General features: G+C 37.4%; 1 protein-coding gene and 1 long non-coding RNA gene across 2 annotated transcripts in view; one reads left to right on the top strand and one right to left on the bottom strand.

The window, feature by feature from the left end:
- The window catches only part of LOC126487845 (uncharacterized), a 182,091-nt gene extending 173,323 nt beyond the window's left edge, over positions 1-8,768 (top strand). The window contains exon 2 of the long non-coding RNA XR_007588516.1: positions 8,451-8,768. This is a non-coding gene — a long non-coding RNA (uncharacterized lncRNA). The remainder of the gene's footprint in view (positions 1-8,450) is intronic.
- Adamts19 (ADAM metallopeptidase with thrombospondin type 1 motif 19) overlaps positions 1-26,420 on the bottom strand; it is a 175,119-nt gene that overhangs the window by 99,427 nt on the left and 49,272 nt on the right. Inside the window, exon 7 of the mRNA XM_050120872.1 lies at positions 12,861-12,904. Coding sequence (XP_049976829.1) covers positions 12,861-12,904 — 44 coding nt within the window. The remainder of the gene's footprint in view (positions 1-12,860; positions 12,905-26,420) is intronic.

Consider the following 26,420-nt stretch of genomic DNA (forward strand, 5'->3'; position numbering starts at 1 on the left):
TTATAAATTTGATTAGAAATTGCAACTTCTCATAGACCCAGTTATGGTTTAACAATTGAAAATGACCTTCTGCTCCTATTCTACTGATGTGTAAAGTCGGACAGACCAACTAGTGCTTGGTAAATTTGAAATTCATTGACCCTAATTTGGCAGATCAAGGGCATGCCTTCGCCTTGAATGTTTTGGAGAGCACTTGTTACCACTTAAACAAATTGTATTACTTTGTTTCAAAGGCCACACTTTTGCCTTCTCGTCAAGAGCCCATGTGTTCGCTATTATAATGAGGTCTGGGGGTTGGGAGGGGAAGGATTTATCACAGCTGTTATTAAAGAGAGACGCAATACAGACCCGTTTCACAGCGCTGTAAATGGAAAGAATCCTTGAAATGTAAAGCAAATAAAAACAGCTTTCTAGTGTCCCATCTGAACTAAGTTACGTACCAGGATGCAAAAGAATCTTTCTTCTGAACAAAGATAACTGTGCTAAGATATACCTAAGGAGGACCAGAGGAAACTCTTAAAGTGATGCAGGATTCATTTACAAAAGACTCGGAATGAAATCAGAGCTTGTATCTGACCAGAAAGATAAACACAAACAGAACTAAGTGTTCCTCCTCCAGAACTGCTGCTTTTATGACTGGCTGGACCACCTGAATTTGACATCCTGGCCTTCCTAGCACAGGGTTTTGGGAGAAATTTGGGTAACTTATTTACCCCATAGCTTGTATTCTAATATTTCTAGAGATTTACTGCAGTCAAAATCGTAATATGTAACGAACAAGAGAGTCCATTTAAATATGTTCAACATACTTTTAGGAATGTGAGCCACAAAAACACCCATTTTAAAATGGGACACTAAGATGTGTGCAAGTATGGAAGATATTAGTATAGGGAGAAAAAGATACGTTAAAGAGGGAAAACCAGAAAGGCATTATGAGAAGGAAACCAGCTGCTGGCCTCACCCAGTAGGTGAGGAGGAGACAACAATAGGAAAGGGTAGATATCACCAAATATGGCCTCAAGATAGAGAATTGAAACCAAGCAAAGAAATTGTCCACTGGGCCAGAAACATAAAACCCAGAATAAAAATAAGATAAAACAAAAGACATTTGAATATATGATACAAAGCACAGGACCTCTCAGCCACATCCTGTGGCCATGTTGGGAGTGGAGGGCTGTGCTGTGTCTGGGACTCTGGTGCTGTCTGGCCCAGGGCTGATGCCAAGTACCATGTCTGGGTCAGCAGTCCTACAGAAACTGAGGTCTGTGCTGTGTTTGTTGTTCCTGATACCATCAGTGCCTATTGGTGTCATTCTTGCCCAGTTCATGTTCCGGAAGTCAGGCTGGTGAGAATTTATGTGTATAGCTTCTGACATTCCTGGAGACACAAGCTCACATCAAGCTCCCTCAGCATATGGCTCCTGCAATCTCCCTGCCTTCTCTTCCACAATGTTACCTGAGCCTTAAACGTGGGGGAGATCAACTTAAGATGCACTCAGCAAGAGAAAAACCAAGCCGGATACTGGAAATCCAGTCAACTACTGAATACTACTGAAGTTAGCCATCTTGGATGAGAACCTGCAACCATTACGTTACTAAACCAGCATAATCCCTAACAAGAATCGAAACATTTGCCCTTAAACCCACAGATTAGTATAGTTCTCTTCTCTCATTAAGGAAACTTCTCTTTAGAACAGACATAAAAAATTCCAGAACACCAGAACTAAACTATTTGAAAAGATGGAAAACTTGCAGCTTGCATAAAAAGAAGCAATACCTTAAATACAAGCATAGAAATACATGCAACCTTCATACAAGTCGAAAGTAAAAGAAAGAAAAGAGATAATCCACGAGGAGAAAAGGTAATTATGCAATTATGTAAGTGCAAGAGGTGCACCAAGGGGTGGCTGGGCAAGATCCTCTGCAAGTCATTTCCCCAGGGACACACCACACTTAAAGGCCAAGCATGCATTGAACTACCTTCACCAAACCTAGGAAAAACACGGCAAAGAATACAATGCCTGTTTCTAGAATAACAAAACAAAAAGACACCCCAAGAAGCCTCCCCATTTTATTTCTCTTTCAATTCCAAGCAGGCTAGTTGATGACCTTTCCTGTGTCAGAGATGCAGAGAAGATCAAGTCTTCATGTTAGACAGGACATCCCTGATCTGTCCTGCAACCGGAACTGGAGGAGGCCAGGCAGCTGCCGCCTCCACCAGCCATTTTCCAGCATCGGTCTTTCTGGGGTTTTTGAGGACAGACTATTCTGTTGCTGTTAACTGAACATGTCAAAAACGTATCTGGGAACAAGTTGGACTTGGATCGCCTTGTTGTGCTTACACAGTGACAAGACTACAGGGGAGACTCCTGGCAACCATGAATGTGGCACTAGCCAGTGTTTAAATGGAGCAAATGTTTAGAAAGTTGGAGAGAAAGAAAGATATGATTTGAATTTCAGGAAAGATGCAGACAAGCAAAAGCAGAGAAGGAAGAATGAATTCACAACCTACCCCTTCAGTTTTCAGATGAGGCCACACAGCAATATGAGTCAAGACTATTTAGGAAACTCTGGCTTCATCTAAGAGTCAATGTGACAGAAACCGACAGGATAAAATGAAAAGGAAGGAACACTCAAAGAATTAGAAAGAACTGTTTGAACCTTGCAACAGGATGCTGTGCCACACACACACAGGTAGTGAAATGTGACTGAACGGCAGAGATAGAGGTAGTATCCAGAACACAAGAGGACTTCTCTGACAAGAGCGGTTAAAGCCACCTACTCATCCCTGTTGCCAAAGGGTGATACATAAAACCTGAAATTTCCTAGGATGATTCATTCTTTCTACCCAGCAACAGTGGCTAAGGTTGGTTATTTCTCAAATGTGGCAAGCATGTTTTCCTCCTTAGCCCCGCTTCTCACCTAGGCATTCTCATGTCTGCAATGTTATCTTCCAAGGTAAGTCTCTACAGAGCGTCAAACCTTTTTCTTTTCTTTTCTTCCAAGTATCAATGGCTGTTTCAGTGAGGGCATATGTGATCATATCTAAAATCATAAATTCCTTACTCCCATGATGAAGCTTCCACGTTTTTGTTCTCTCTCACCCCAGTGCTCACCCTTCTTGCTCATCCTGCTGCGGAAGACAGCTCTGACCAGCAACCTCTTCATCCACCTTGCTTAACCCACCCAGTTTTCTGGGGCCAGGGGCAGTCAGCCTCGGAACGGCCATTCCAGTTTTGTACTCTGAGTAGTCAGTTATTAGTCTTAATAGTTCTCATTGAACCATTCTGGACACCCCAAGTTTTGGAGTGCTGAATGTGTACACTAGGCTGTACAGCTCACACACCTGCTTCCACTTCCAAATCTCTGGCAAGGTTCTAGACAAAATCGTATTGTTACGCAGAAAGAAGGAAGTAAAGGATGGTTCAAGTAAACGTGTACAAATAGCCTGAATATTGGAGATAAGGGGAGGAGGTCACAGCAGAGAACGCAGTCCCATCCAGCTCCTTCTCTGGTCTTGAGGAGAATCCTTCTCCTCTTCAGTAAGGCATTGAGAAAGGCAATTTTCTACTCATCCATTACCTTTTACATCTTTCTCTTTCATGTGAGCTTCCAACTCCTCCTGAGACTATCAGAGCAGGCCACTTGATTTTTGGAAGATTAAACTTTCAGATGCTGCAAGTTCAAATTGAATCAGATTATACTGTCTATGCTTGCTGTCTTGATTGAACACTTGTAACCCATGCACAAAATAGAAAACCTGAAATTCTTAATCCATCTCCTGTTGAACCAGAAAGTGCAATGCTGTGGCCCACTGGGAAAGCCATGTGTGGTGAACTACACAAGCAACTCCGTCTCAGAAACTTACTGTTGGGTCTCCACAAAGCTGTCTGGAAATCTGTATTTCCTACTGGGTAACTAGTCAGAGGTTCTCACGCACCCTCCATGAGCTGACTTGCAAGCAAAAGAAATGAACTGATTTTAAAGATTTCATCTGCCTTCGAGATGAACAGCCTGACTTTCAGAAAGGTTAAGATTAGTCAGAATTAATTTGTGTGAAGTAATGCTAAGCATACAGATGGAAAACATTTGTGTTCTGATTGCATATAAATCAGGAATTTTGGCTAATACATGTTTATAACGTTATAACATAAGCATATCCCAAAGGTATTGAACAGGGACAAACACCATGCTACCAAAACCGTAGAAACTGCTTTCTTAGTCAAAACACTGATAGAAGGCTTTTATAAGTATGGAAACACTCAAGTTTCAAATGGGTTGCTTATTATTCTCCCATCACAGTGCCTATTTTTAATAAATCTTACTTCAGAAGTTGCTTTGTTCTCAGTATAATCAACATCTATTTAAGTAAAGGAAAATTATGTTCAGAGACTTAAGAAATCTGAATACTATTACAATTTTAAAACAATTACAATTATAAACATGTATTATTAAATCTCTGATTATAAATATATTTATTTATTATATAAAGAGATTAGAGATTACAGTATTATAAATATAAGCCTAATACAATGATTTGTTTTTTGTTTTTTTTTTTGGTTTTTTGTTTTGTTTTTCACTGTGTAGTTCTGGCTGTTTTGGAACTCCCTCTGTAGATCAGGCTGGTCTCAGTTTCATGGAGTTCTGGGAATAAAGGTGTGCATCACCACTGCCTGAATTAATATAATGTTTTGCTATAATTTGTAAAGTAAAATATGTCCTTGCTGGATAAGTGATTCCAAATGTAAATTCAGGTACAATTTTAGTTTTATGAGGTCCCCCAAAAGTGTTCAATATTTTAAAATTCCAAATGGACTAGTTCATTCACAATCTATGTTCTCAAGTATAAAGTAGGCAAAGAAATGAAAATTAAGATTTTACAAACTGACATTTCTAAACTGATCAAACTATATGCTTTAAATAGAGGCAGATTTTGGATACCGATTATACCCCAATAAAGCCAGTTTTATAACTTGTCTAAAATTGATGATTTGTGATCCTGTGTCAAATAAAATCCAACTGGCTCCCAATTTCAAGTTAGGCTGTGATTTGGGTAAGTTTTGTTCTCTCTAAAACAGTCTTCACACTGATAATACTTGCCCAAGGGAGCAGGAACTCTAATTGATTAGACACTGAATTCCAAGCACATGGGACCCTGCCAGAAACATGGTAACTTTACATATTACATCCATTTGCCTTTATTTGTAAAAATAATTAACTATATTTTACCATAGTGAATTCTTAAAAAGTTCAGAGAGACGATGCTGTCTTCTAAGAGACACTTAGCAAATGTCACTTCTATGGATGACTTTGGGTAACCTATGCTGTGCACAAAGTTGCCAATCCTCAACGTTCCTAAGAATAACTGTAATAACTACATGGAAAATATAGATTTTCCAATTAATATGATTTTGTTTTGAGGAGAAAGGTGTTTAATTATGTTTCAGTATTCGGTGTTTAAGCTGCATTTAAACAGTTTCCAGTAGAAATGAAAATTAATATCAATTTTGAGCTGTAAGGTCTTGAGAAGTAAATAAAGGACAGCAAGCTTTACTCTTCTTCTTTAGAATCATGTGTCCAAGTCTTATCTCCACAGCACGTCTTGCCAAAATAGACAAAAAAAAAAAATGTGTGACTTATGTTCTGGACAGCACCTAAGAAAATACCCAACATTGGCCAAGAATTAAAGAAGACAAAGTCAGCTTGCTCCTCCAGTGAAACCTAGAATCTGATCTGTCATATGTGCCACCATGTTTGCCCTCAAAAGATCATCCCAGACATGTAGTCATGACCTCTGTGACTTTTTGGAGCCTTTGTTTCATTCAGCTCACTTTTAGGTCCTCCCAAACACTTATGAAGACCAACAGCTCCTTCTTTACCATTGCTGAATGACATTTTTTTTATAATGCTCTTTTCCACAGATTGCTTACCCATTTGCTTTCTAAAGAGTATTTCAGTTGCTTCCAGGATTTGGCAGTTATGAAAAAGCAACTTTAAACTTTTGTGAATATGATTCGGATGAAGACAAGTTGTTTGTCTGTTTATTTCTATCTTACTTACTCATCAATAATCCACCACTAGTGTCATTTATAAAAGGAAATATTAAAGGCTAATATTATTTAAGAAATTGGTCTCATGATATTTCTCCACTACCTCTTTAAATCTTATATTAATAGGTAAAGCACTGTGGTAGTATTTAATATTTTAGCTCATCATTTAAGCTAACATTGTAGATATATCACTAGCACTGCTATAAAGAAGCCAAGCATGGTGGCACTATTAATCCTGGCATGTTGAGGCAAGAGAATCACATGCTAGAAGGTGCCATTCATGAGACAGAAAGAGAAACGGCCATGATAAAACATTTCATCAACTATACTGGTGTCTTGACCTTGGACTTTCCAGAACACGGAGAAATAGACTTTTATTGCTTTTAAACCACATTGTTTATGGAATTTTATTGTGACACCATAAAAATTCTAAGACAAAGACTATCCATCCTACTCTGTCAGAAATGTCTAACATGGGAAGGATTTAATGAAATGTAATACAATTCTATTTCGATTCAAAACATATTAAAAGTATAAATAAGAATATGAGCTTAGTGGTAGTTTATAGCTTCTGCTGGAGTAAGAATCATTATCGTTTGGGGGAGTGGTCACTAGGGGTTACTTATTCTCCAGTGGATGGTCCTGAATCCATGAACACATGGCATGACCCATCATTTTACTGTCTCTAAGAAATATACCTCATGCCCAGTGACAGACAGCACCTTAACAGTAAGCACTGGAAAAAAGCAGTCTAAGAAAATGAAACCAAGAACCAAACTATTCTAATATCCAACTAAATTGACTTTAAAAATAATACTAACTAGAAGAGCTAAAGGCAGATAATTTATTCTTATTAAAGAAAAATTCAAAACTAGAATATTACTAAAATGGTAAATAGGTATGCACCAAATGTAGAAATAATCAAATTCACATAACAAACAAGCAAACAAACAAAATACTATTAGATTTAAAATCATTAATTGACCCCCAGCACAGTGATAATGAGGAATTTCAGTAACCCATTTGGAGAATTGAATAACAATGTCTCCTATAGTCTCATGTATTGAGCCCTTGGTTCTCAGCTGTTGGCACTGTTTGGGGAGATTTAGAGGGTTCAGAATATTGGAGGAAGTATGCCACTGGAGGCTAGCTTGGACAGTTTAAATACTCATGCCATTTTGTCTTAGTTGCATTTTTATTGTTGAAATAAACAGCATGATCAAGAAAAATTATAAAATAAAGCACTCAATTGGGCTTATAGTTTCAGAGGGTTGGAGCCTCTGATGATAGAGCCAGGGCATGGTGTAGTGATAAGAGCAGCCGGGCTACGTTTGGCGCCACTCTGTTGTGGGAGCAGCAGGGCTGTGTTCTGGCAGCCCTGGCTCCCACATGGCAGGCTTATGCCCCGAAATAATTACACAGAAACTGTATTCTTTTAAACACTGCCTGGTCCGTTATCTGTAGCCTCTTATTGGCAAGCTCTTACATATTAATCTAACCCATTTCTAATAATCTGTGTAGCCCACGAGCTGGCTTACCAGGAAAGATCTTAACCTGCATCTGTCTGGAGTGGGAGCATCATGGCGACTCCTCCACTAAGCTTCTTTCTCCCAGAATTCTCTTCTGTTTTCTCCACCCACTTATGTTCTAACCAATAAAATGGGCCAAGGCAGTTTCTTTATTATAATTAACCAATGTCCTTCCTCCATCAGCATGGTGTCAGGAACAGCTAAGAGCTTCCATCTTGATCCACAAACAGCAAGCAAAGAAAAGGAATGCCAGAAAGATGCAAGTCTTTTGACACACCTTCCCAACAAGGTCACATCTCTTCATCCTTCCCAAACAAATGGAGCAGCTGGGGACCAAATATTCAAAAAGATGAACATATAAACCATTCTCACTAGAACCACCGAACACTTCTTGTTTTCTCTGTTTCATGCTTGTGGTTCAAGATTAGTGCTATAACTTTGACTCCTGCCTCCATGCCTGTCTCTTATTGCCATATTTTGTCACTATGATGAACACTTATCCTCCTGGAACCACAAGCCAAAACAAGCTTTATTACATAAGTAGCCTTGATTGAGGTGTTTATCACACCAAGAGAAAGTCTCCAATACAGAAGCTCTTACTAGAGTGTATCACTGTTGTGAAACCCCTGACAGTGTTGTTTTGGGGGGAGTACAGAAGACGTGGGATTTTGGACTAGAAAAGCAGCTGAATGCTTTAGGCAAAGCTTCATCAGTTGCTCTTGATGGAGGTGGGTCTTGTAATAATAAAGAAACTGCCTTGGCCCATTTTATTGGATAGAAAATTAGGTAGGCGGAGTATACCGAAGAGAATTCTGGGAGAAAGAAGGTTAGAGGAAGAGTCGCCATGATGCTCCCACTCCAGACAGACGCAGGTTAAGATCCTCTCTGGTAAGCCAGCTCATGGGCTACACAGAATATTAGAAATGGGTTAGAACAATATGTAAGAGCTAGCCAATAAGAAACTGGACCTAGCCAGGCCAGGCAGTGTTTGAAAGAATACAGTTTCCGTGTAATTATTTCTGGGTATAAACTAGCCATGCGGGCGGCCGGGTGCCGGGGACGCAGCCCTGCCGTCCCTATTTCAACAGATGGCGCCCAGACGTGATGGGCTAAATCCACTTAAAAACCTGAGAAGGCTTAAAAATAAGGGAGAGAGAGTTTAACACAGATTTTTGCTGTTTTGTTGGTGGCGTGCTGTAGAGAGATTCCTGATTCAGCAACAGCAGCAGAGAAAAAAAGCTGCGTCATTTTAAAGCGCGGCTTCCTGGGGGCTGTGCTGCCAGCATGAACTCTGGCTTTAAAGCATTTCAAGGCTTTTATGGGACTGGATGTTTGTGTTCCGCTTGGGATCGGAGGAGAGTGCTCTGAGACCGTGCAGATGGCTCAGAGCTCCCCGCCTGCACCTGGGCAGAAGGCAGAATTAGGCTTAGGCAGGCAGAAGAGCATGGCGGATTCCTGCCGCCATACAGAGACGCGTTTTCAGACTGCGCAGTGCTCTGCATGTCAGATTTGGCTGTAACTTGGATGAAAAGAGTTTCTGTGCTGCACACTCAGTCTCAGAATTAAACTGCTGATTGCGGCTCCAATGTGAACTGCTGTGTGCCTGGAACTGTGCTCAGCTCAGAAGCACCAAATGACTCTGAGGCTGGAGCGGCTGCTCCAAGCTGAACTGTGCTGATCTCAGGCAGGAACTACCGTAATTACCTTAAAACCGTGCAGTTAAGGTTTAGACTGGGCAGGACACAGGCAGTACCGTATTACCTGTACATGGTGCAACTTAAGTTTTTAAGAAATGCTTAACATTTTAAGAAATGCTCCTGTATAGTAAAGAAATTACAGATTCACAATAAAACAGATTCAGACACTGTTGGATAAATGTACGTAGGCTTGGGAAAGAGAAGAAAAAGAATATAAAGAATAAAGTTAATGTCTTAAAAAGAAAAAGGGTAAAGTCTTTAAAGAGACAGAGTACAGAAGTACAGAGAGTTATAGATTAAAAGAAATAAAGAAAAATAAGCCACGTAAAAATGGAAAATTCACAGAGAGTCTGGATTATGTACATTGTGTTTTCTTTAAAATTTTTGACTGTAAAGGAGCTAAGTACAGAGAGACATTTCATTATATGGGCTGCCAAGCTAAACCAAAATGGATTTCATGAGGGTATTATGATTTCAGAATTTGGGTCTAAGGATATGATGCTTTGGAGAGGGTCTTCTTTTGTTTTTGCAGAGGATGAGACCCTGTGGATTGCATCTATTCCGATTTGGTATGATAGACCACGCCCTCCTGAAAGGTTGCTGTGAACACCCTCAAAAAATTGCTTCGCTCAATTGCCAACTGAGATGAACCTGGCACACAGGTTACACCCTAAATGATCTGATTAACAGCGCCCCTATTCAGCAGGAAGCAGTTTGGAGAGAAAAAACTACGCCCATGTTCCCAAATATTGTTTATAAATGTTCTTTTACATTTAAAGGGGGATATGATATAGATATGAATAATTTGCATTGGTATGGATTTTATGGTCGATTTTGTTATATGTATATGTATTTCTGATCTTGATTAAGGTATTGTGATTGTGTAGTTCATTTAAAAATGTAATGTATAATTAGGAAATATAGGTTGTTAATGGATAATCATTGCTAATAGTTAAGCTTGTAGTCATGTTAATTAGATTTTATAGATATATAGAGATATATTTCAGTTAGATAGGCATTCTTCATATCTCTCAAAGGCTGCAGAATATGGCATTTAAAATATTTTAATAACTTAGGACTTTTCATGACAAGGAGACACGTCTGCTCCTGGCAGCACCAGCTACTTCAAGAGGAAGATGGGCATCGAAGAGGATCCTTATGGAGTTTGATAGCCATTTGGACAAGAAACTGTTCTTGCCTGGACTGTTGCATAAACTGGACACAGAGAACCCACAGAGAGAGGACTGCTGAACTTGCCTAAAGGTGAGATGGTCTTTCCGGGTTCCTGATTCATGAAAGAGTCTGCGAGACATTCTGCAGGACACAGCAGAAAATGACTGAACTGTCTTTGAAATTTCCTGCTTCATGGAAATGTCTCTGGATACCATGGGCCTGTAGGCCGAAGATGGATGCCCCAACGGTACAGAGGAACTTTGGGTGACTGTCCAGGCAGCGAGATGTCTCTGTCATTTCTAGAGTTTTCTTATTTCTTGTTTGATAGGTAATATTATATCCTTCTGGAGTCTTTGATGGAGTTGAAGAATGAATAGATAGTTATAGTTTTCCTTTGTTATGATAAAAGATAAAATAGATATAAATATTGTAACTGTAATTCTTACTTGATAACTGTTTTGTTATATGTAATTTTACTATGTTAAAGTTAAAGCCTTTCTTTTTTTGTTTAAACGGAAAAAGGGGAAATGATGGAGGTGGGTCTTGTAATAATAAAGAAACTGCCTTGGCCCATTTTATTGGATAGAAAATTAGGTAGGCGGAGTATACCGAAGAGAATTCTGGGAGAAAGAAGGTTAGAGGAAGAGTCGCCATGATGCTCCCACTCCAGACAGACGCAGGTTAAGATCCTCTCTGGTAAGCCAGCTCATGGGCTACACAGAATATTAGAAATGGGTTAGAACAATATGTAAGAGCTAGCCAATAAGAAACTGGACCTAGCCAGGCCAGGCAGTGTTTGAAAGAATACAGTTTCCGTGTAATTATTTCTGGGTATAAACTAGCCATGCGGGCGGCCGGGTGCCGGGGACGCAGCCCTGCCGTCCCTATTTCAACATGCTCTAGTAAGAGGCTGGAAAACTGAAATTCTGAGAGGAATGAGGACTCTGGAGGCCCACATCAAGAGGTTTCAAAGGAGAAATATATTAGCCATTGGGTTAGAGGAGAGTCCTGTGATGTGAAATTTTGGCAAAAATTTAGTTGCTTTTTGCTTTTGTTTCTAAGAACTTACCTCAGGCTAAATTGAGAAAAAAAGTACCTGAGAGAATTCTCTGTCTAGGATCTCACACATCTAAAATCAGGATGTTGACCATAGTGGATTTTTATCTCATGTATGGGAATGTTGGTATAATTAAGCTTCTTACTTGGTTAAAGAGCTGCTTAGGTAGATTTCCATATCTTAAGGTAAAGTGAAAGAGTATAATTGAATTTGCAACAACTCTCACTGTAGTATCTATTAGTGTTCGAATGAACAGCCAGGGGTGGAATACCTCTATGTTTCAGAACCTATTCCATTTGCATTTCTGTGACCATCTTCATGGAATGCCCACTAGCACTTCATAATGGCTAAACTCATACAAGTATGCGGAATGCTTGTTGTAGACTTTAAACTACTTTATTCAAAATTATCTATTCAAGTTGAATGGAGGTTTCTAATATCTACTATCATCTCTTCCACTACAGTGAGTAGCCAGGAATCCCAGTATAAATATTACTCAATTTGTTATTAGATTTAGATATGTTAATTTAGGATAAATGTATTTTATCTTCTTTGAATAGTTAATTTTGCCACTAATTTACAGAGAACCCAAACATTTACATAGAAAAAGGTTATACTTACTATTTGCCAAAAGCGAGAAATTTAAAATTTTAAATATTCAATAATAAACTAAAGCATTTTTCAATGAATATAATACACCTTTAGCCACAGACTTTAAAGTATAAAAGAAATAAGCATGAATCAGCACACATATATATGTATATATACATATATATCCTATATGTATAACTATCCTATATGTATACTATGCATATCCTATATGTATAACTCACAGTTAAAAGGATAGAATAGTAAATTACTGTGGGATAATGCTCTTGTACACTGTAAAGATTTGTCATTCATATTGGTTTAATAAAATGCTGATTGTTCAGTAGCCAGGGAGGAAGTATAGGTGGGGTGACCAGACTAGGAGAACTCTGGGAAGAGGAAAGGCACATGAAGTCACCAGCCAGACACAGAGGAAGCAAGATGAGAATCATTCACTCATAAATAAAATGTTGTTGAATATGTTTGTGTATCTTTTGGAAAAGGCAAAAAAAGAAATGAAAATAGTCTTAAAATATATGTAAAGTATCTCTAGTGTATAGTTTATGTATGACTTTAAATTGTTTCATTTGTAACTGAAGTGTTAACATGATTTAACATATAGAAGCAATATATATATGTGTACATACATGACATTGCAAAAATATCTTTTCAAAGTCAACACTCTCAAATAATTTGTCATATGTAAGCAACACAAGCATTTAAGCACTCCAGTGTTCCTTAGATGAACGGTTATCACAAATACTTACCTACAGTATCACACGGCTCATCTTTATGGACACAGAAATCTTTCCTAGAAAGGAAAGTAGAAAACCAAAGTAAAGATATATTCGTTCAGACAGCTGCCAATCATCATGACTCATCGTCACAGTGACATGAGCCACACTGTCTATTCCCTCAAATTTAATATAAGTCAGATTAACATTAAGGAATAGATCTGAAAAAATGATCAATGCAAGTTTAATAGTAATGATATATTATTTAGTCATGAGATATATTCCTATTTAATAGACACTAGTTCAGAGATAAAAAGCCTGCTTTGTTTGGCATTTTTTCTGAAAAATTTCATTGTGTTGTTACACAAAATAGTTTATGATGTTGGGAAATGATTTACCATATGACTCTTTCATATGACAAAGGAATTTCAAGGTTGAGAGTTTATAGGTAAGGAATATAATTTAAAGTCATCCACAGTTTTCGTTCCAAGATTGTCAAAAACTCATTTTTGACACTGAAAAGCATTTTTAAAAGGGCATGAGAAAATTTAGCATTTTACATAAATGGGCTCTGTGAATTGCAGTACTGTATGGTCAAGAGCATTCCTTAACTACTTAACATTACCGAACAGTCTTGCATTCATCTAAAGCACAGAGGCACAGCCCTATATATTTATTGTGCAGAATAAATAATCTAGCAATGTATAATCATTTAAAATATAGGTTTATCATGCAATTAAATGAGTTTTACACAAGGTATTAAAACAGTATCAGACATATAGTAATTATTGAGATTTTTGATGGATTTTTATTGCTATGTTTCTTGTACCTAATATATAAGTGATATCCCATTTCTTAGCATTTAAGTTCTTATAACTTTTACTCTCAAGATTACTGACCCACACCTGGAAGACATGGTTTAGACTCTTCTTTTATTTTAAAATCAGTGAGTGACTTGGAACTTGGCACTTACGCATTAATATATATATATATATATATATTCGTATATACATATTCCCCTATCTGAAAAACTCAGTCTTAACTACAGATATTTCAACCACTATCAGTTCATGACTTTGTCTGGAAATTTTTAGAATTGGGTATGTGGCTCTAATTATGAAATTTTATTTTTCATAAATAAACAGTTTTGGATCGCTGGCAAAAAAAAAAAAAAGATTACTGACCCAGTTAAGTCTCCATTTGTGTGTGTGTGTGTGTGTGTGCGTGCGCACGTGCGTGCATGAGACAGAGAGAGGGTATGGTAGAGATATATTGGAAATTAGCTTTTTTTAAAAGTCACTGTCAAAAAGATGCATGCAAGACTGGTGAAACTTCATCAATAATATTGATATTAACAGTAGTTATCTATTTACACATTGTTTGAGTCAGCAGAATCCTGTACAGTTTAATAACTATCTATGGCCTCAAAAATTTCACTGTATATTTAAATACATTATTTTCTCAAAAAGACTTCTTCATATGTTCACTAGATTAACCTATTACATATCATAAAATAGAATTGCTTAATGAAATAAACAACTTAGAATTGATTTTGAATTTATTAGTAAGGAAGAAATGCTAAAATTCCATTAAAGTTATAAGGTTTTGATGTTACCATGGGAGTGTCTATTAATTTTTGCTTTGTTCACTTCAAAGCTAACTTATTGACTAATTAAACTCTCAGTTTAATGGATTTTATCTATTTTGAATTATTGGTTTTATTTCTGGATAAATATCACATTTATCTCTTGTTCTAGTTTGCTTTTCTGTTGCTATGATTAAACACTGCTCAAAAGCATCTTGGGGGAGGAAAGGCTTTATTTGGCTTACACTTCTCAAGTACAGTCCATCACTGAAGAAAGCCAGGGCAGAAACTCAAGGAGGAGCATAGACTAGAATCATGAAGGAATGCTGCTTACTGGATTGCCTCCAGTTCATCTTCAGCTCTTTTCTTTTTCTTCCAAGGACCAACCGTTCAATAGCAGCACCACCCACAGTGGGCTGCTCCCTCAACACACTCATACATTTTTACAAGCCTATAGCCCAATAGGATGCAAGTATCTCCTTGACTGAAGTGGTCTCCTCACAGGAGATTCTTCTGTACATTAAGTTGAAAAAACTAGGCCATTCCCTAATATTCTCATCATTAATGTGTCTGTTAGGACAGTTTTTCTTGGTATTAGATTCAACTTGCATTTTTCTGAGTCTCTTGCAAATAGAACACGGTTAAACATGTAAAACTAGCTATATAATATTCTTGTATAGCATTCAACTTATTGATTATTTGTATATTTGGACTTACTATTGTATCAGGCTCTTTTTTTTGGGGGGGGCACCAGCCAGCTCCCAAGTCATGACATATAAACTTATTATTTGTTTTGAATGCTTGACCCGGCTAGCTCTTTTACCTAAATTTACATGTTTCTCTTTATATTTTCATTTTGTGTCAGGGTTTTCTACTTTCCTTCTTTCTGTATATCTTCTTTTCCTGATGTCTCTATGTCTGGTTGGCATCTGCCTGGTTCCTGGCCACAGGTGTCTCCCTTGTTCTCCTTTCCTTCTCTCATTTCCCCTTCTTCTTTTCAAGCCTAGATATCCCCTCCTCCTATTCATTCTCTCCCTGCCGGCCCTCCCTATCCTCCTGCCTAGCAACTGGCCATTCATCTTTTTATTAAAACAATTATTATTAAAAAGGATATGCTGATTTTCTATTGCTGCTATAATAGTTGCATGATTTAGAAGCTGAAAGCAGTACATAGTTTTGTGCTTACAATCTAGAGACGAAAATTCTGAAATGAGAGTTCGGGGCCACAGTCATCCCGCCACAGTGTAATGTCTTCTCTAAAACTTCCTATCTATCTTTTATGCCCTGTGACTAAATTGGGCCCCACAGATAACTCAGGATAGTCTCTGCTCTCAACATCCTTAATGTAGTCACATCTACAAAGTCTTTTAAGGCATATAAGGTAGTATATTCAATGTCTGGAGATGGGAGCCTGGGCATTTAAGGGTGACATTATTTTGCCCAGACAAGACTTAAGTGTTAAAAGCCCCAATTTATTTTTACTCTTTTTCTAAAAAGAGAAATGAAAACAAAGACACTAAATGCTTTTAATTCAGTATCTTCCTTATCTTTTACCTTTTTCTTGAATTTTTTGTTTGTTTGTTTTTATGCCTGTTTTTTAAAGATAAAATCTTACTATATACTCTGGATAGCCTAGTAGTGCTTGTAATGTAGACTAAGCATACCTCAAACTTGCGACAACTTTACTTCAGCCACCAAGTGTAGGCTTTATAGATGTACCCAATACTCAGCTATTCTGTTTTTTCTTAATAAAATACTTTAATTCCATCTTGGTTTAGATAATACCTTTCATCTATCTATTGGTTTATTTTTGTATTGAAAACATTTACATATTGACTAGTCTATTTGTGTGTGCTGTGTATATGTGTGTATGTGGGTGAACATGGATGTGAATGAGCATGTATATGGAGGTCAGAGATCAAGCTCAGATGTTGTTCCTTATTAGGCATCCTGCTAATTACTTATAAATTTATTGGATACAGATTTAATTGGCCTGCCTTGATCCTCACCAAGTACACTAAGATAGCTGACCTCTGAACACTAGGGACCACACCCTCTCAGTTTCCACAGTGATGTATTGTATGTGACTATGCTGGATTGGTCATCACATTCTGGAAATCAGATTCCTGTTCCATGATTACACAGAAGTCTTTCTTCAAGCTCTATTGTTTTCCCAGTTGCATCTTCATTTATACATCTCAAAATAGGTACCTTTTCAAGCCACCAATGCTTACTTAGCAATTTGTCTGTATGCTTAACATTTTCTTTTATCAGATACAGCTCGCCTTTTTTATTTTTACTAGACAGCATGTTAGTCCTTCTAAGTATAACAAAGTAAACATCCATAACATTAAATTTCCCCAGGTTTTGTCTCCTACACTTTCAGTATCTTCAATTTACTCAAAATGGAAAGTTGACTATTCACATAGAATTTTGGTGGTCATTAATTTGAAACATAGTCTCACTAGGTAGCCTCTGCTGGCCTCAAACTCACGAAGATCCATTTGCCTCTGCCTCTAGACTACTGGGATTAAAGCCATGTGCCATCATGCCTGGCTTTTAGAGAGAAGTTTAGGTTGCCATTACTGAATCATGAAGCATAAAACACATGATTTCATTTTATTCTCTCATTCATAAGTATTGGTTAGAATCTAACTTTTTTTTTGCTCTTATTTCATACATTTGGTTTCTGGTGTTTCGACTTTCTTTTCCTTTGGGTCATACATTCAGTCAGACCTATGTACTGGGGTGCTCATACTGTTTTTATTTATCTTCCTTGATATTTGGGTTATTTTCAATTTTTAAGATCCATGAACAAAGGAAAATGAGTAAGATTATCTCTGACAGTTTTTCTACTCAGTTCTCCTGGAACATCCTTCTTTTTATTTTAGCAAACACTCAATAGCTTTTAAATATTCCAACTCTTAAGCACTCCGTAGAGCCTTCTGGAAGAAGTCCTCAAATTTACCATTCATCTCATTCACGCCCTACTCATCGATATCTAATCTGCTCCTCAACTAACAAATGGAGAATCTAAGTGTAAACACCATATTTTATAGTATTGTTTTCAGTATTCAAAGCAAGTATTCTGCTTTCCAAGTATTTCACTGTCATCTATTTTTTTTAATTAAAAAAATAGACCTTTTTTTTAGGGGGCTGGAGAGATGGCTCAGAGGTTAAGAGCATTGCCTGCTCTACCAAAGGTCCTGAGTTCAATTCCCAGCAACCACATGGTGGCTCACAACCATCTGTAATGGGGCCTGGTGCCCTCTTCTGGCCTGACAGACAGAATATCGTATACCTAATAAATAAATAAATATAAAAAATAGACCTTTTTGCTCTTAATAATGTAAGCATGCTTATTTTTAATTGTCATTCTTATTTTTTATGTATTACTCATTATTATTACATTAGGTTCTCACAATTAAAGATAATCTGTTCCAGAATTTTGAATTAATTATGAACTTGATCACTGGTTCTTTATCTGAGTTTCTATTGTGCGGCATACATTGAGAGAGGGTCCTTTCTGGGAATTTTAAAAAATATTGTTACTGAGTGATTAAATTTTGAAAGCAAATTCATGGTGTGACTGGTTGGGGTGTGGCATTTTGTTCCCATCCTATAATCCTAGATGATACAGAGGATTCCCTTCTTGACAGCCTATGGTTGTTAGCAGAGCTTTGACCACACATATACTTTCATGTAAGGTCTAGATATCCGTAAGTTACAGCCATCTGTAATCATTTCTTTTCCCCTTCCCACTTTGCACAGCCTTGAAAGCTTTCTTCTGCCTGGACCTTAAGAGAGAAGCGATGAAACAAGATGTGCAGAGCACTTCAAAGGGAGCGTGTCAAAGAACCAACTCCCCTGGGCAGCCACTGCATTTCCTCCTCAAGCCGCATTCTCCTTGGCAGACCTTTTTGTTTATGGCTAATCTGTGCACATAAGAGATACTTCTTATATCTTAAATTCAATTTATGAGTGTCCTAAAATGGGGCACTTTCTTACTATTTATCCAACTGTATGATCACAAAATTAAACAGAATGCACTCATCTGTAATTTGCCAGTTAGAAATTAAGTATCAAAAATGAACAACAAATGAAGAACAAATATCAATGTGCAAAAAAAAATTCACATGTGGATTATTTTATTGTATTTAATAACATGCAAACACTTTTATTAAACCCTTTAAAGGTCCACACTAAGGTCTCAATAATAAGTCCTCATTGACTCAGATCAAATCAAACACTTCGTTTTGCTTTTGTGACAAAGTATCATGTAACCCAGCCTGGCTCGAATGTCTGACCAGTCAAGATGATTCTCCTGCCTCTACACCCCGAAAGGTAGGATTGCAGGTATGCTTCACAGCATGAAGAGATACTTAACTTTTAACACCTGCTCAAAGTCAGCTTTATTCAATTGAAGACTATAAATTATTACAAAATTAGTATTGAAGCAAATTATTTTTCTTCTATCCTGCAGGCCAGAAGAGGGCGCCAGACCTCATTACAGATGGTTGTGAGCCACCATGTGGTTGCTGGGAATTGAACTCAGGACCTTTGGAAGAGCAGGCAGTGCTCTTAACCGCTGAGCCATCTCTCCAGCCCCTATTTTTCTTTTAAAAGTTTAGAGGAAAACAAAATGGATAGTGGCTGATTAAAATGAGATAGGGATGAATTATTTTAATATAAACAATCATTAGATGATTTGTCTTTTCTCCTGGCAAATTCTAACAAAAAAAATTCTATGAAGCAGACATATAATAAACTTTAATTCAAGAGTAATGTGAAAGAATTTAACTGACATGAGAAAGTTCAAACTCTAAACATCTTTATAATACTAGGCACAAGGGGACTTAGTATGAAATTAATTTATGCAATTATACCTAAAGTTAAGGAATACACTAGTTATTTTGTTGTTACAAGTTAATACAAACATACAACTCATCATATAAATTTCTCCATAATAAATCAAGAATTTCTCTTCTTGAATTCCTTTGGTGTCTTAGTGAGATTCCCCTTTCCAATAACTCACTTGAGTTCAACTAAGGTAGACTGAGGTCCTCTTGAACATTAAACTTTTCCCTAGTTTTGGTGTGATTTAACATCACATCTTCATCTACTTTAAGGATACCTGTGCAGAAAAAAAGATTGTCTTATCTGACTGTCATGGATTTGACCCATCCGCAAAATGCAACAGACATACATAGAGGTAAGATATGCTGTTGCCCAATTACTATGTATTTCTGTACTACTAATATTGCAATGTTGTATCTTATTTCGAGAAATTTTAAGGTTTTGTTTCATATACTGTCATTTTTCAAGCTTTTAGAATAGTAACAGGATGTTAGTTTTTTCTGGATACTTAAGGTTGGCTCTTAGGACTATGTCTTAAAGTCTATTTTACCAACTGAATTAATGTCACAAAGTAAAATTCATTTTTAGTTGTTAAAAAGAAATAGCAAAGAACAGAAAGCAAACATCAATGAACTAAATAATCTGATTACATATTTGCTCTGAGAGTTCCCATGCCTATGATTTTCATCAAGAAAAAGATCATCAGCCGGGCGGTGGTGGCGCACGCCTTCAATCCCAGCACTTGGGAGGCAGAGGCAGGAGGATCTCTGTGAGTTCGAGACCAGCCTGGTCTACAAGAGCTAGTTCCAGGACAGGCCCCAAAACCACAGAGAAACCCTGTCTCGAAAAAAAANAAAAAAAAAAAAAAAAAAAAAAAAAAGATCATCAAACATTCAAACATCACACTACAAAGTCAGAAGTCAGTGAAGACACAAAATGATATCTTGTGCAAGTTACAACTACAGCTAAACTTCCCCAAGGTCAAGCTGTAACAGCCCCTTTAACAGACAAAGAAAGAAAACAAACAAAAACAAAAACAAAAGAACGGAAAAACTTGTCCTCTAGGCAAAACAAGATTGCTTTCATCTAAAACATGTATTTCTAGGGCTATAATTAGAGGATTATATAAAACTGAGTGTTTCCTTGACAGCCTTAAGTTAAATCTTAAAGCCATGCTCCTGCCTCACCCCCGCATTAGCATTGTTCTACAGGGAAGGTCTTTTGTTTCCTCACGTATTTCGCTCATAACATTCTAAGCGTATGCTTCTAAACAAGAGCTGTCCCTCATCTGTGTTGGGTTGTCAACTGCTGTTGGAACTGATCTGGTTTTCTTTAGGCATCCACGTTATTGTAACATCATGTGTGCAGATTATCATTTCTAGAAGATACAATCTCACAGCAGACACCCTGGTCCCTTGGCTCGTACAATCTTTCCATCTTTTTTTCCTGATGTTGACTGAACCATGGTTGGAGGAGATGCAGTATGGCTACATCATCAGCCCTAGAAACCTATGTGTGAAGGCAACACAGGACAGGCTTAGCAAGTTTAATATATATATATAAATTAGTATATGAATATCAATAGTTAACGAAGTGGAGACCTTGTAAATTAGGGGGTTAAAAAGGGCTACATGGGAGGGAAAGAAGGGAGCAGGATGAGTAAATGACACGATGAGATGTGGTGGTACTTAAATAAACAAAAGGAAAAAAAATAAAAACAAAACATGGTTTCCAGAATGAATCTAGCCTTTTCAGAGTGTGTAAAGGTAAGACTAGACTAACAAGTGGCTAATGACTTTTAATGATCTACATCAGAGGATGAAATTCCCATCATGCCCCCTTCAGTGTCTTTCCTCATGCCTGATTCTTTGGTGATTATGGACACTGTGAACGTCTCTTAGCCACTTCAGACCTGCTTCGTGTGGTGGTCAACCCAGACAAATTCAATATCTACATTTTGAACCAATTCCAAATGATAAGGGCAAAATAAAAAAGTATGTCCAAGTAATTAAATGTATCCAGGGTATGAACATAACTGTAGATCAATGGTCTTAGGAAAGGGTGGCTGCCATATACACAATAAATAAATCAACGAGAAAAGTAAAAAGCACGCAACATAGATAGCTACAGAAATCAGTTTTTCACGGAGACATAATGCCAAATTGTACACGCTGAGTATTGGTTAAAATTGAGGTGTATTTACGTATGTTGTAATGGAATACTTTCCTGCACTTCTGCAGAGAGAAAACCCAGTAGGCTCCAATGACATATCACACTCACGTGTTCTTTATCTGAATCTAAGACATGCCATGGTGGTAAATGAAATGGGCTCCTCTAGAGTCTAGGAAGCATGATACACCTCTGTAATGCTGAGAATCGATAAGCAAGAAGCCTAAGGTGGTTTTGTATGAATTAAATAACAGACAGCTCTATTTTTTTTAAAAAAAATCTATTGCCATCAAACAATCAGAAAATAAAACACACCAAACAAATAAAACCAAATGTTATGTTATTATGGTAAATTTAAGAGCCACATAAAATACAGTCAACCCCAAGACCCAAGTCATGGAGGGCAAAGTATCCTTAGATGTAGGAGGAACAGGTTTATGTGCATTTGCCCCTAAATATATAGTGTATCGTATCAAGGCACATAAGGCTGCAATAGGGCTATCTGATTTACATAATGTGAATCAAAGGTCTTCATCTGTAAGTAAACAATATTATAGAACTAGGATAAATGCACTATTTGTTTTGAAGGGCGCCGAGAGACTTTGAACAGCCAATTTCTGTTCACTTAGTAAGACAAAGAAATAATAAAGCATACTTTTATATAGAATCTAAAATGTGCTTCTACCAAAACCGCTGGAAGCATCGCCATTACAGCTGAAGACTAAGCTGTCAGCAGCATTTGACCTCGCATGACTCTGGGGTTCTTAATCTTCATTGGTCAGAGATGTTTTTGCAGATGACCAAAGTAATATATTACTAATTTCAAGATGTTTCAAGATTTGTGTGTGTGTGTGTGTGTGTGTGTGTGTGTTGTGGAGAAGAGAATTTCTTTGCAGTCTAGACCTGTGTTCCAGCGGTCTCAAATTCACATTTTGGCTCATGTTGACTTGGTGTTCGTGAAATCGGCCTCAGAGAATTTCATTATGTGAGTTTGTGGAAATGATACGCTTAGTCTAAACTGAGAAGACCAATAAATTCTGCTTAAGTTCTGATTTATATTGAAAAAAATAGTCTTTAATTTCCAGGAATGAAGATGCATCGGAGAATAAATCTCATTGTAAAGTTTTACAGTGCCCTGGGATATACCTATAAATGATTCATTCAGAAATGATTCTGCGATTTTTATTAAATCAAGATACTTCTGCCATCTCTGTTTTATTAAATTTTCTATCTTTTTTGCCAATGGCACTCATTTGAAATTAATTTTGAGAAGGATTGCAGATAAACCGGAATCATTTAAATAAACGTGAAAGGCAAAAATTATTATGAAAATTAAATTTTAAACAAGGCTGTTTTCCAGAGCCAGAGATTTAGGCTCTCTCTATAAATCAGAGAGAAATGCGACAATTATGCTGAGAAATTCTAGCGACGACGCATGGGAGAAGCTTTCTCGCGTTCCTGTTGCCATGAGGCCACAGCACTAGGTCAGCTGTAAATTATTTACTTCATTTTATCACACAGAACAACTTAACAAACATATTACCTCAGAGAGCTTCAAACTTATAAGAGCATTATGCCTTGGAGCTGAGACCAAGATTAATCCCTGAGCTACAATTTCTTCCTGGTGACGTGTCCACATAGCCCACAACATTTAGCGATTGTCTAAGAAAAACATTCAATAGAAACTCGGTTTTAAATGGAGCTGACAAATATGAGTAAGAATAAGGGATCCCTGATGCTCAACTTTTCTTCTTTTTTTCATAGCTTTCTTACAAATTAAAGGTCTGATCACCATTATTTTACACTATTTAAGCAATGAAACATTCCTTCAGATCACACAAACACTCATTTAGTTGTTTCTGACCAGATAGTTGGAGGTCATTTAGGACTAAATCTTTCTCATTAGTGCTCTGGTTTTCAGCAGTGTAGAACAAGCAGCTGAGATACGGATCCTCCAAACAAGCCTTGCCTCACAGGTGGGTGAGGGAAAACAGCCCGGAAGCCCCCAGGAAGAGCGTATGTGTGTATACCATCGACAGAACAAGTACTTTAGTAACGGAAAAGTATTGACATATCATCAGTGTCCTAGATAAGGATATTTGTAGGAAACTTCTCAAAGAGTCCCACTTTAACAATTTCTATAAAGAATAAATCAAATAAATTGGAACACTTTTAGGATCCTCCCTCTGAATGAACAGAGAAAGAGTGGCGTGGTTTCCTCTGGCTGTTAGAACGAATGCCACACTGGTAGAGGCTTCAAACAAAATAAATTTCAAACAGATTTACATGGACACTAAATACAAGTGACCTGGAGGCTGGAGCTATACTATGTGGCTGCCTTTCCAGCTGACACGGAAAGCGTCCTCTAACTCTGAGATTCCATCTTACACCTGTAAGAATGGCCAAGATCAAAAACACTGATGACAACGTATGCTGGACAGGATGTGGGGTAAAGGGAACACTCCTGCATTACTGGTGGGAGTGGAAACTGGTACAGCTGCTTTGGAATGGTGATTTCTCAGAAAATTAGGAAACAACCTTCCTCAAGACCCAGCAATACCACTTTTGGGTATATACCCAAAGGATGCTCAATCATACCACAAGGACATGTGCTCAACTATGTTCATAGCAGCATTGTTTGTCATAGCCAGAACCTGGAAACAATTTAAACGCACCTCGACTGAAGAATGGATAAGAAAGATGTGGTACATTTATACAATGGAGTACTCAGAGAAGAAAAAAAAAATACGACACCTTTAAATTTGAAGGCAAATCAATGGGTCTAGAAAACATCATTTTGAGTGAGGTAACCCTGACCCAGAAAGACAAATATCATATGTATTCCTGCATAAATGGCTTTTAGACATAAAGCAAAGAAAAACCAGCCTGCAATTCGCAACCCAGAGAACCTAGACAACAAACAGGACCCTAAGAGAGACATATATGGATCTAATCTACATGGGAAGTAGGAAAAAAACAACAACAAAATCTCCTGAGTAAATTGAGAGCATGGAAACCATGGGAGAGGGCGGAAGGGGAGGGGAAAGAAAGGAAAGGGAGGGGAGAAAAATATATAACTCAATAAAAACAATTATAAAAAAGTCCAAAGTGGGTGGTTTTATGTTTCTTAGTATAGTATATCTTTTTCAATTTGTATTACTTCTTTGAGAGTTTTGTACAACATTCACACAAACAAATATTTGTACAACACAAAAGGCAGTAGTGTGTTTTGATCATATTCGGTCCCAGAACTCTTTCCAGGTCACCTCACTTCCCTACCAGGTGCACCATGCATTCTGTGACAGCAAGAGAAAGGAGAAAAACAATGCGAGTAGTGTGCGGTGTGTTCCTATTCTTGTCTTTAGGAAGTCATTGTCCTCCTCTGTTCAGAAAGATTTTCTTCTGCTTTACACTCAAGCACCTCCCTTGTACCTTTCAAGCCCCAGTCTAGGGTCTTCCGCTAATTAACATTATGTAAGTAGTTAAGGAATGTTGTCATTCTTTTTTTTTTTTTTTTTTTTTTTTTTTTTTTTTTTTTTTTTTTTTTTTTTTTTTTTTTTTTTTTTTTTGGAGAGTAGATCTAAGTATCACTTAAGGAATAGCTTATCTTTTCACTGTTGAATGACACTGGAGAGTTTATTAAGAATTTGTCGCTCAGAGTTACGTCAATCTGTTTCCAGACAGCTGATTTTCAAAGAGCAAATTTGGGTTTCTAATTGCTTTCAAGATTTACTCTGCATTTTATTTAAAGACACGTGCGTGTCTTAGCCTCTGTTCTAGTGCTGTGAAGAGACACCACAGGCAAGACAAATCATATAAAAGAAAGTATTGAGGGGTTGTTTGCTTTCTGTGTTTGTTTTTGTTATCCTCCCACCCCTAATGGAGAATCTATCAAATGCCTGAGAAGATACTCAAGGTCCTGCAAATGGGGAAAATTCGGTCTCTACTAACCAGCAAAGACTGAGCTGGGTCAGAACAGATCCCCTTAGATTGTCATGCTGATAACACAGCCTTTCTGAGTATATCTTAGATAAATACCAAGAGTGCTGAAAAGGATCAAAATGGCCTCACACTTGTAGACTTGACTCATCCAACTATCAGCACTGTTTTAAATATCTGAAATCCAGAGCATAGGGTTCTGTCCTTTGGTATTTTCAGGAGTACCCTGGGGATCGACTGAGATCCTGACTGTTTTACCAGTTGAGAAACTGTCCTCCAACACAGAGCAGGGTTAACTGTGGGTCCCTAGTACATTTTCCTTCTTTTAAAGATTATATTCCAAAGGCTTCAAACTGTTGCCACCTAAATTTTCACGTTTCGTGCCAATTTGGCATACAAGTTCAGTATCAGTTACACGCACTTAGCTGCAAGTGGAAGTCCACTCGTGTTCTTGAATACAGTTTTTATTTTACAAAGGTTTATTGCTAGAATTGTTGAGTATAATTAATAAGAAAATATCATTAGTTCCACAGGTTTTTTTTTCAGACAAGTCATGTTATATTGTTGTCACTGATATGTTATGAAATTTTGATACATTTGATGACCTTAGATTAAATTGCTGGCACGTAATGAATGTTTTGTTAGTTCTTGCTTAGAAGCAAAGCAATATTACCAACAATTGTTAATACAGAGAACAGACACAGGACATATTGTTGTGCACTATGCCATGTTTTTAAAGCTACAAGTATCCTTACTCCTGCATCACAAATATTTATTCTAAATACGTTCACTACACAGTGCAGTTAATTAGATACATCAAAAAAAATCTCTTCTCAGATGGACCTAGAAAAACTATAAATTACTGAAATCTACTTAAGAAGTTCACTTAGTGTGGTGATGGCTGACCGACATATAGTATCTCCTCATAGTATTTAGTTTCTACCGAAATTCTCTAGGTTTAAAGATACTCTCATCAGCGTTGTATCTTTGATACCAGCAATTGTGAGTACGATTTTTAAGATACCTGAAGGATATTCTGTCAA

Source organism: Alexandromys fortis, unplaced genomic scaffold (assembly GCF_014885135.2).
Source record: "Alexandromys fortis isolate MF-2015 unplaced genomic scaffold, M_Fortis_MF-2015_v1.1 scaffold_181, whole genome shotgun sequence".
Taxonomy (NCBI): domain Eukaryota; kingdom Metazoa; phylum Chordata; class Mammalia; order Rodentia; family Cricetidae; genus Alexandromys; species Alexandromys fortis.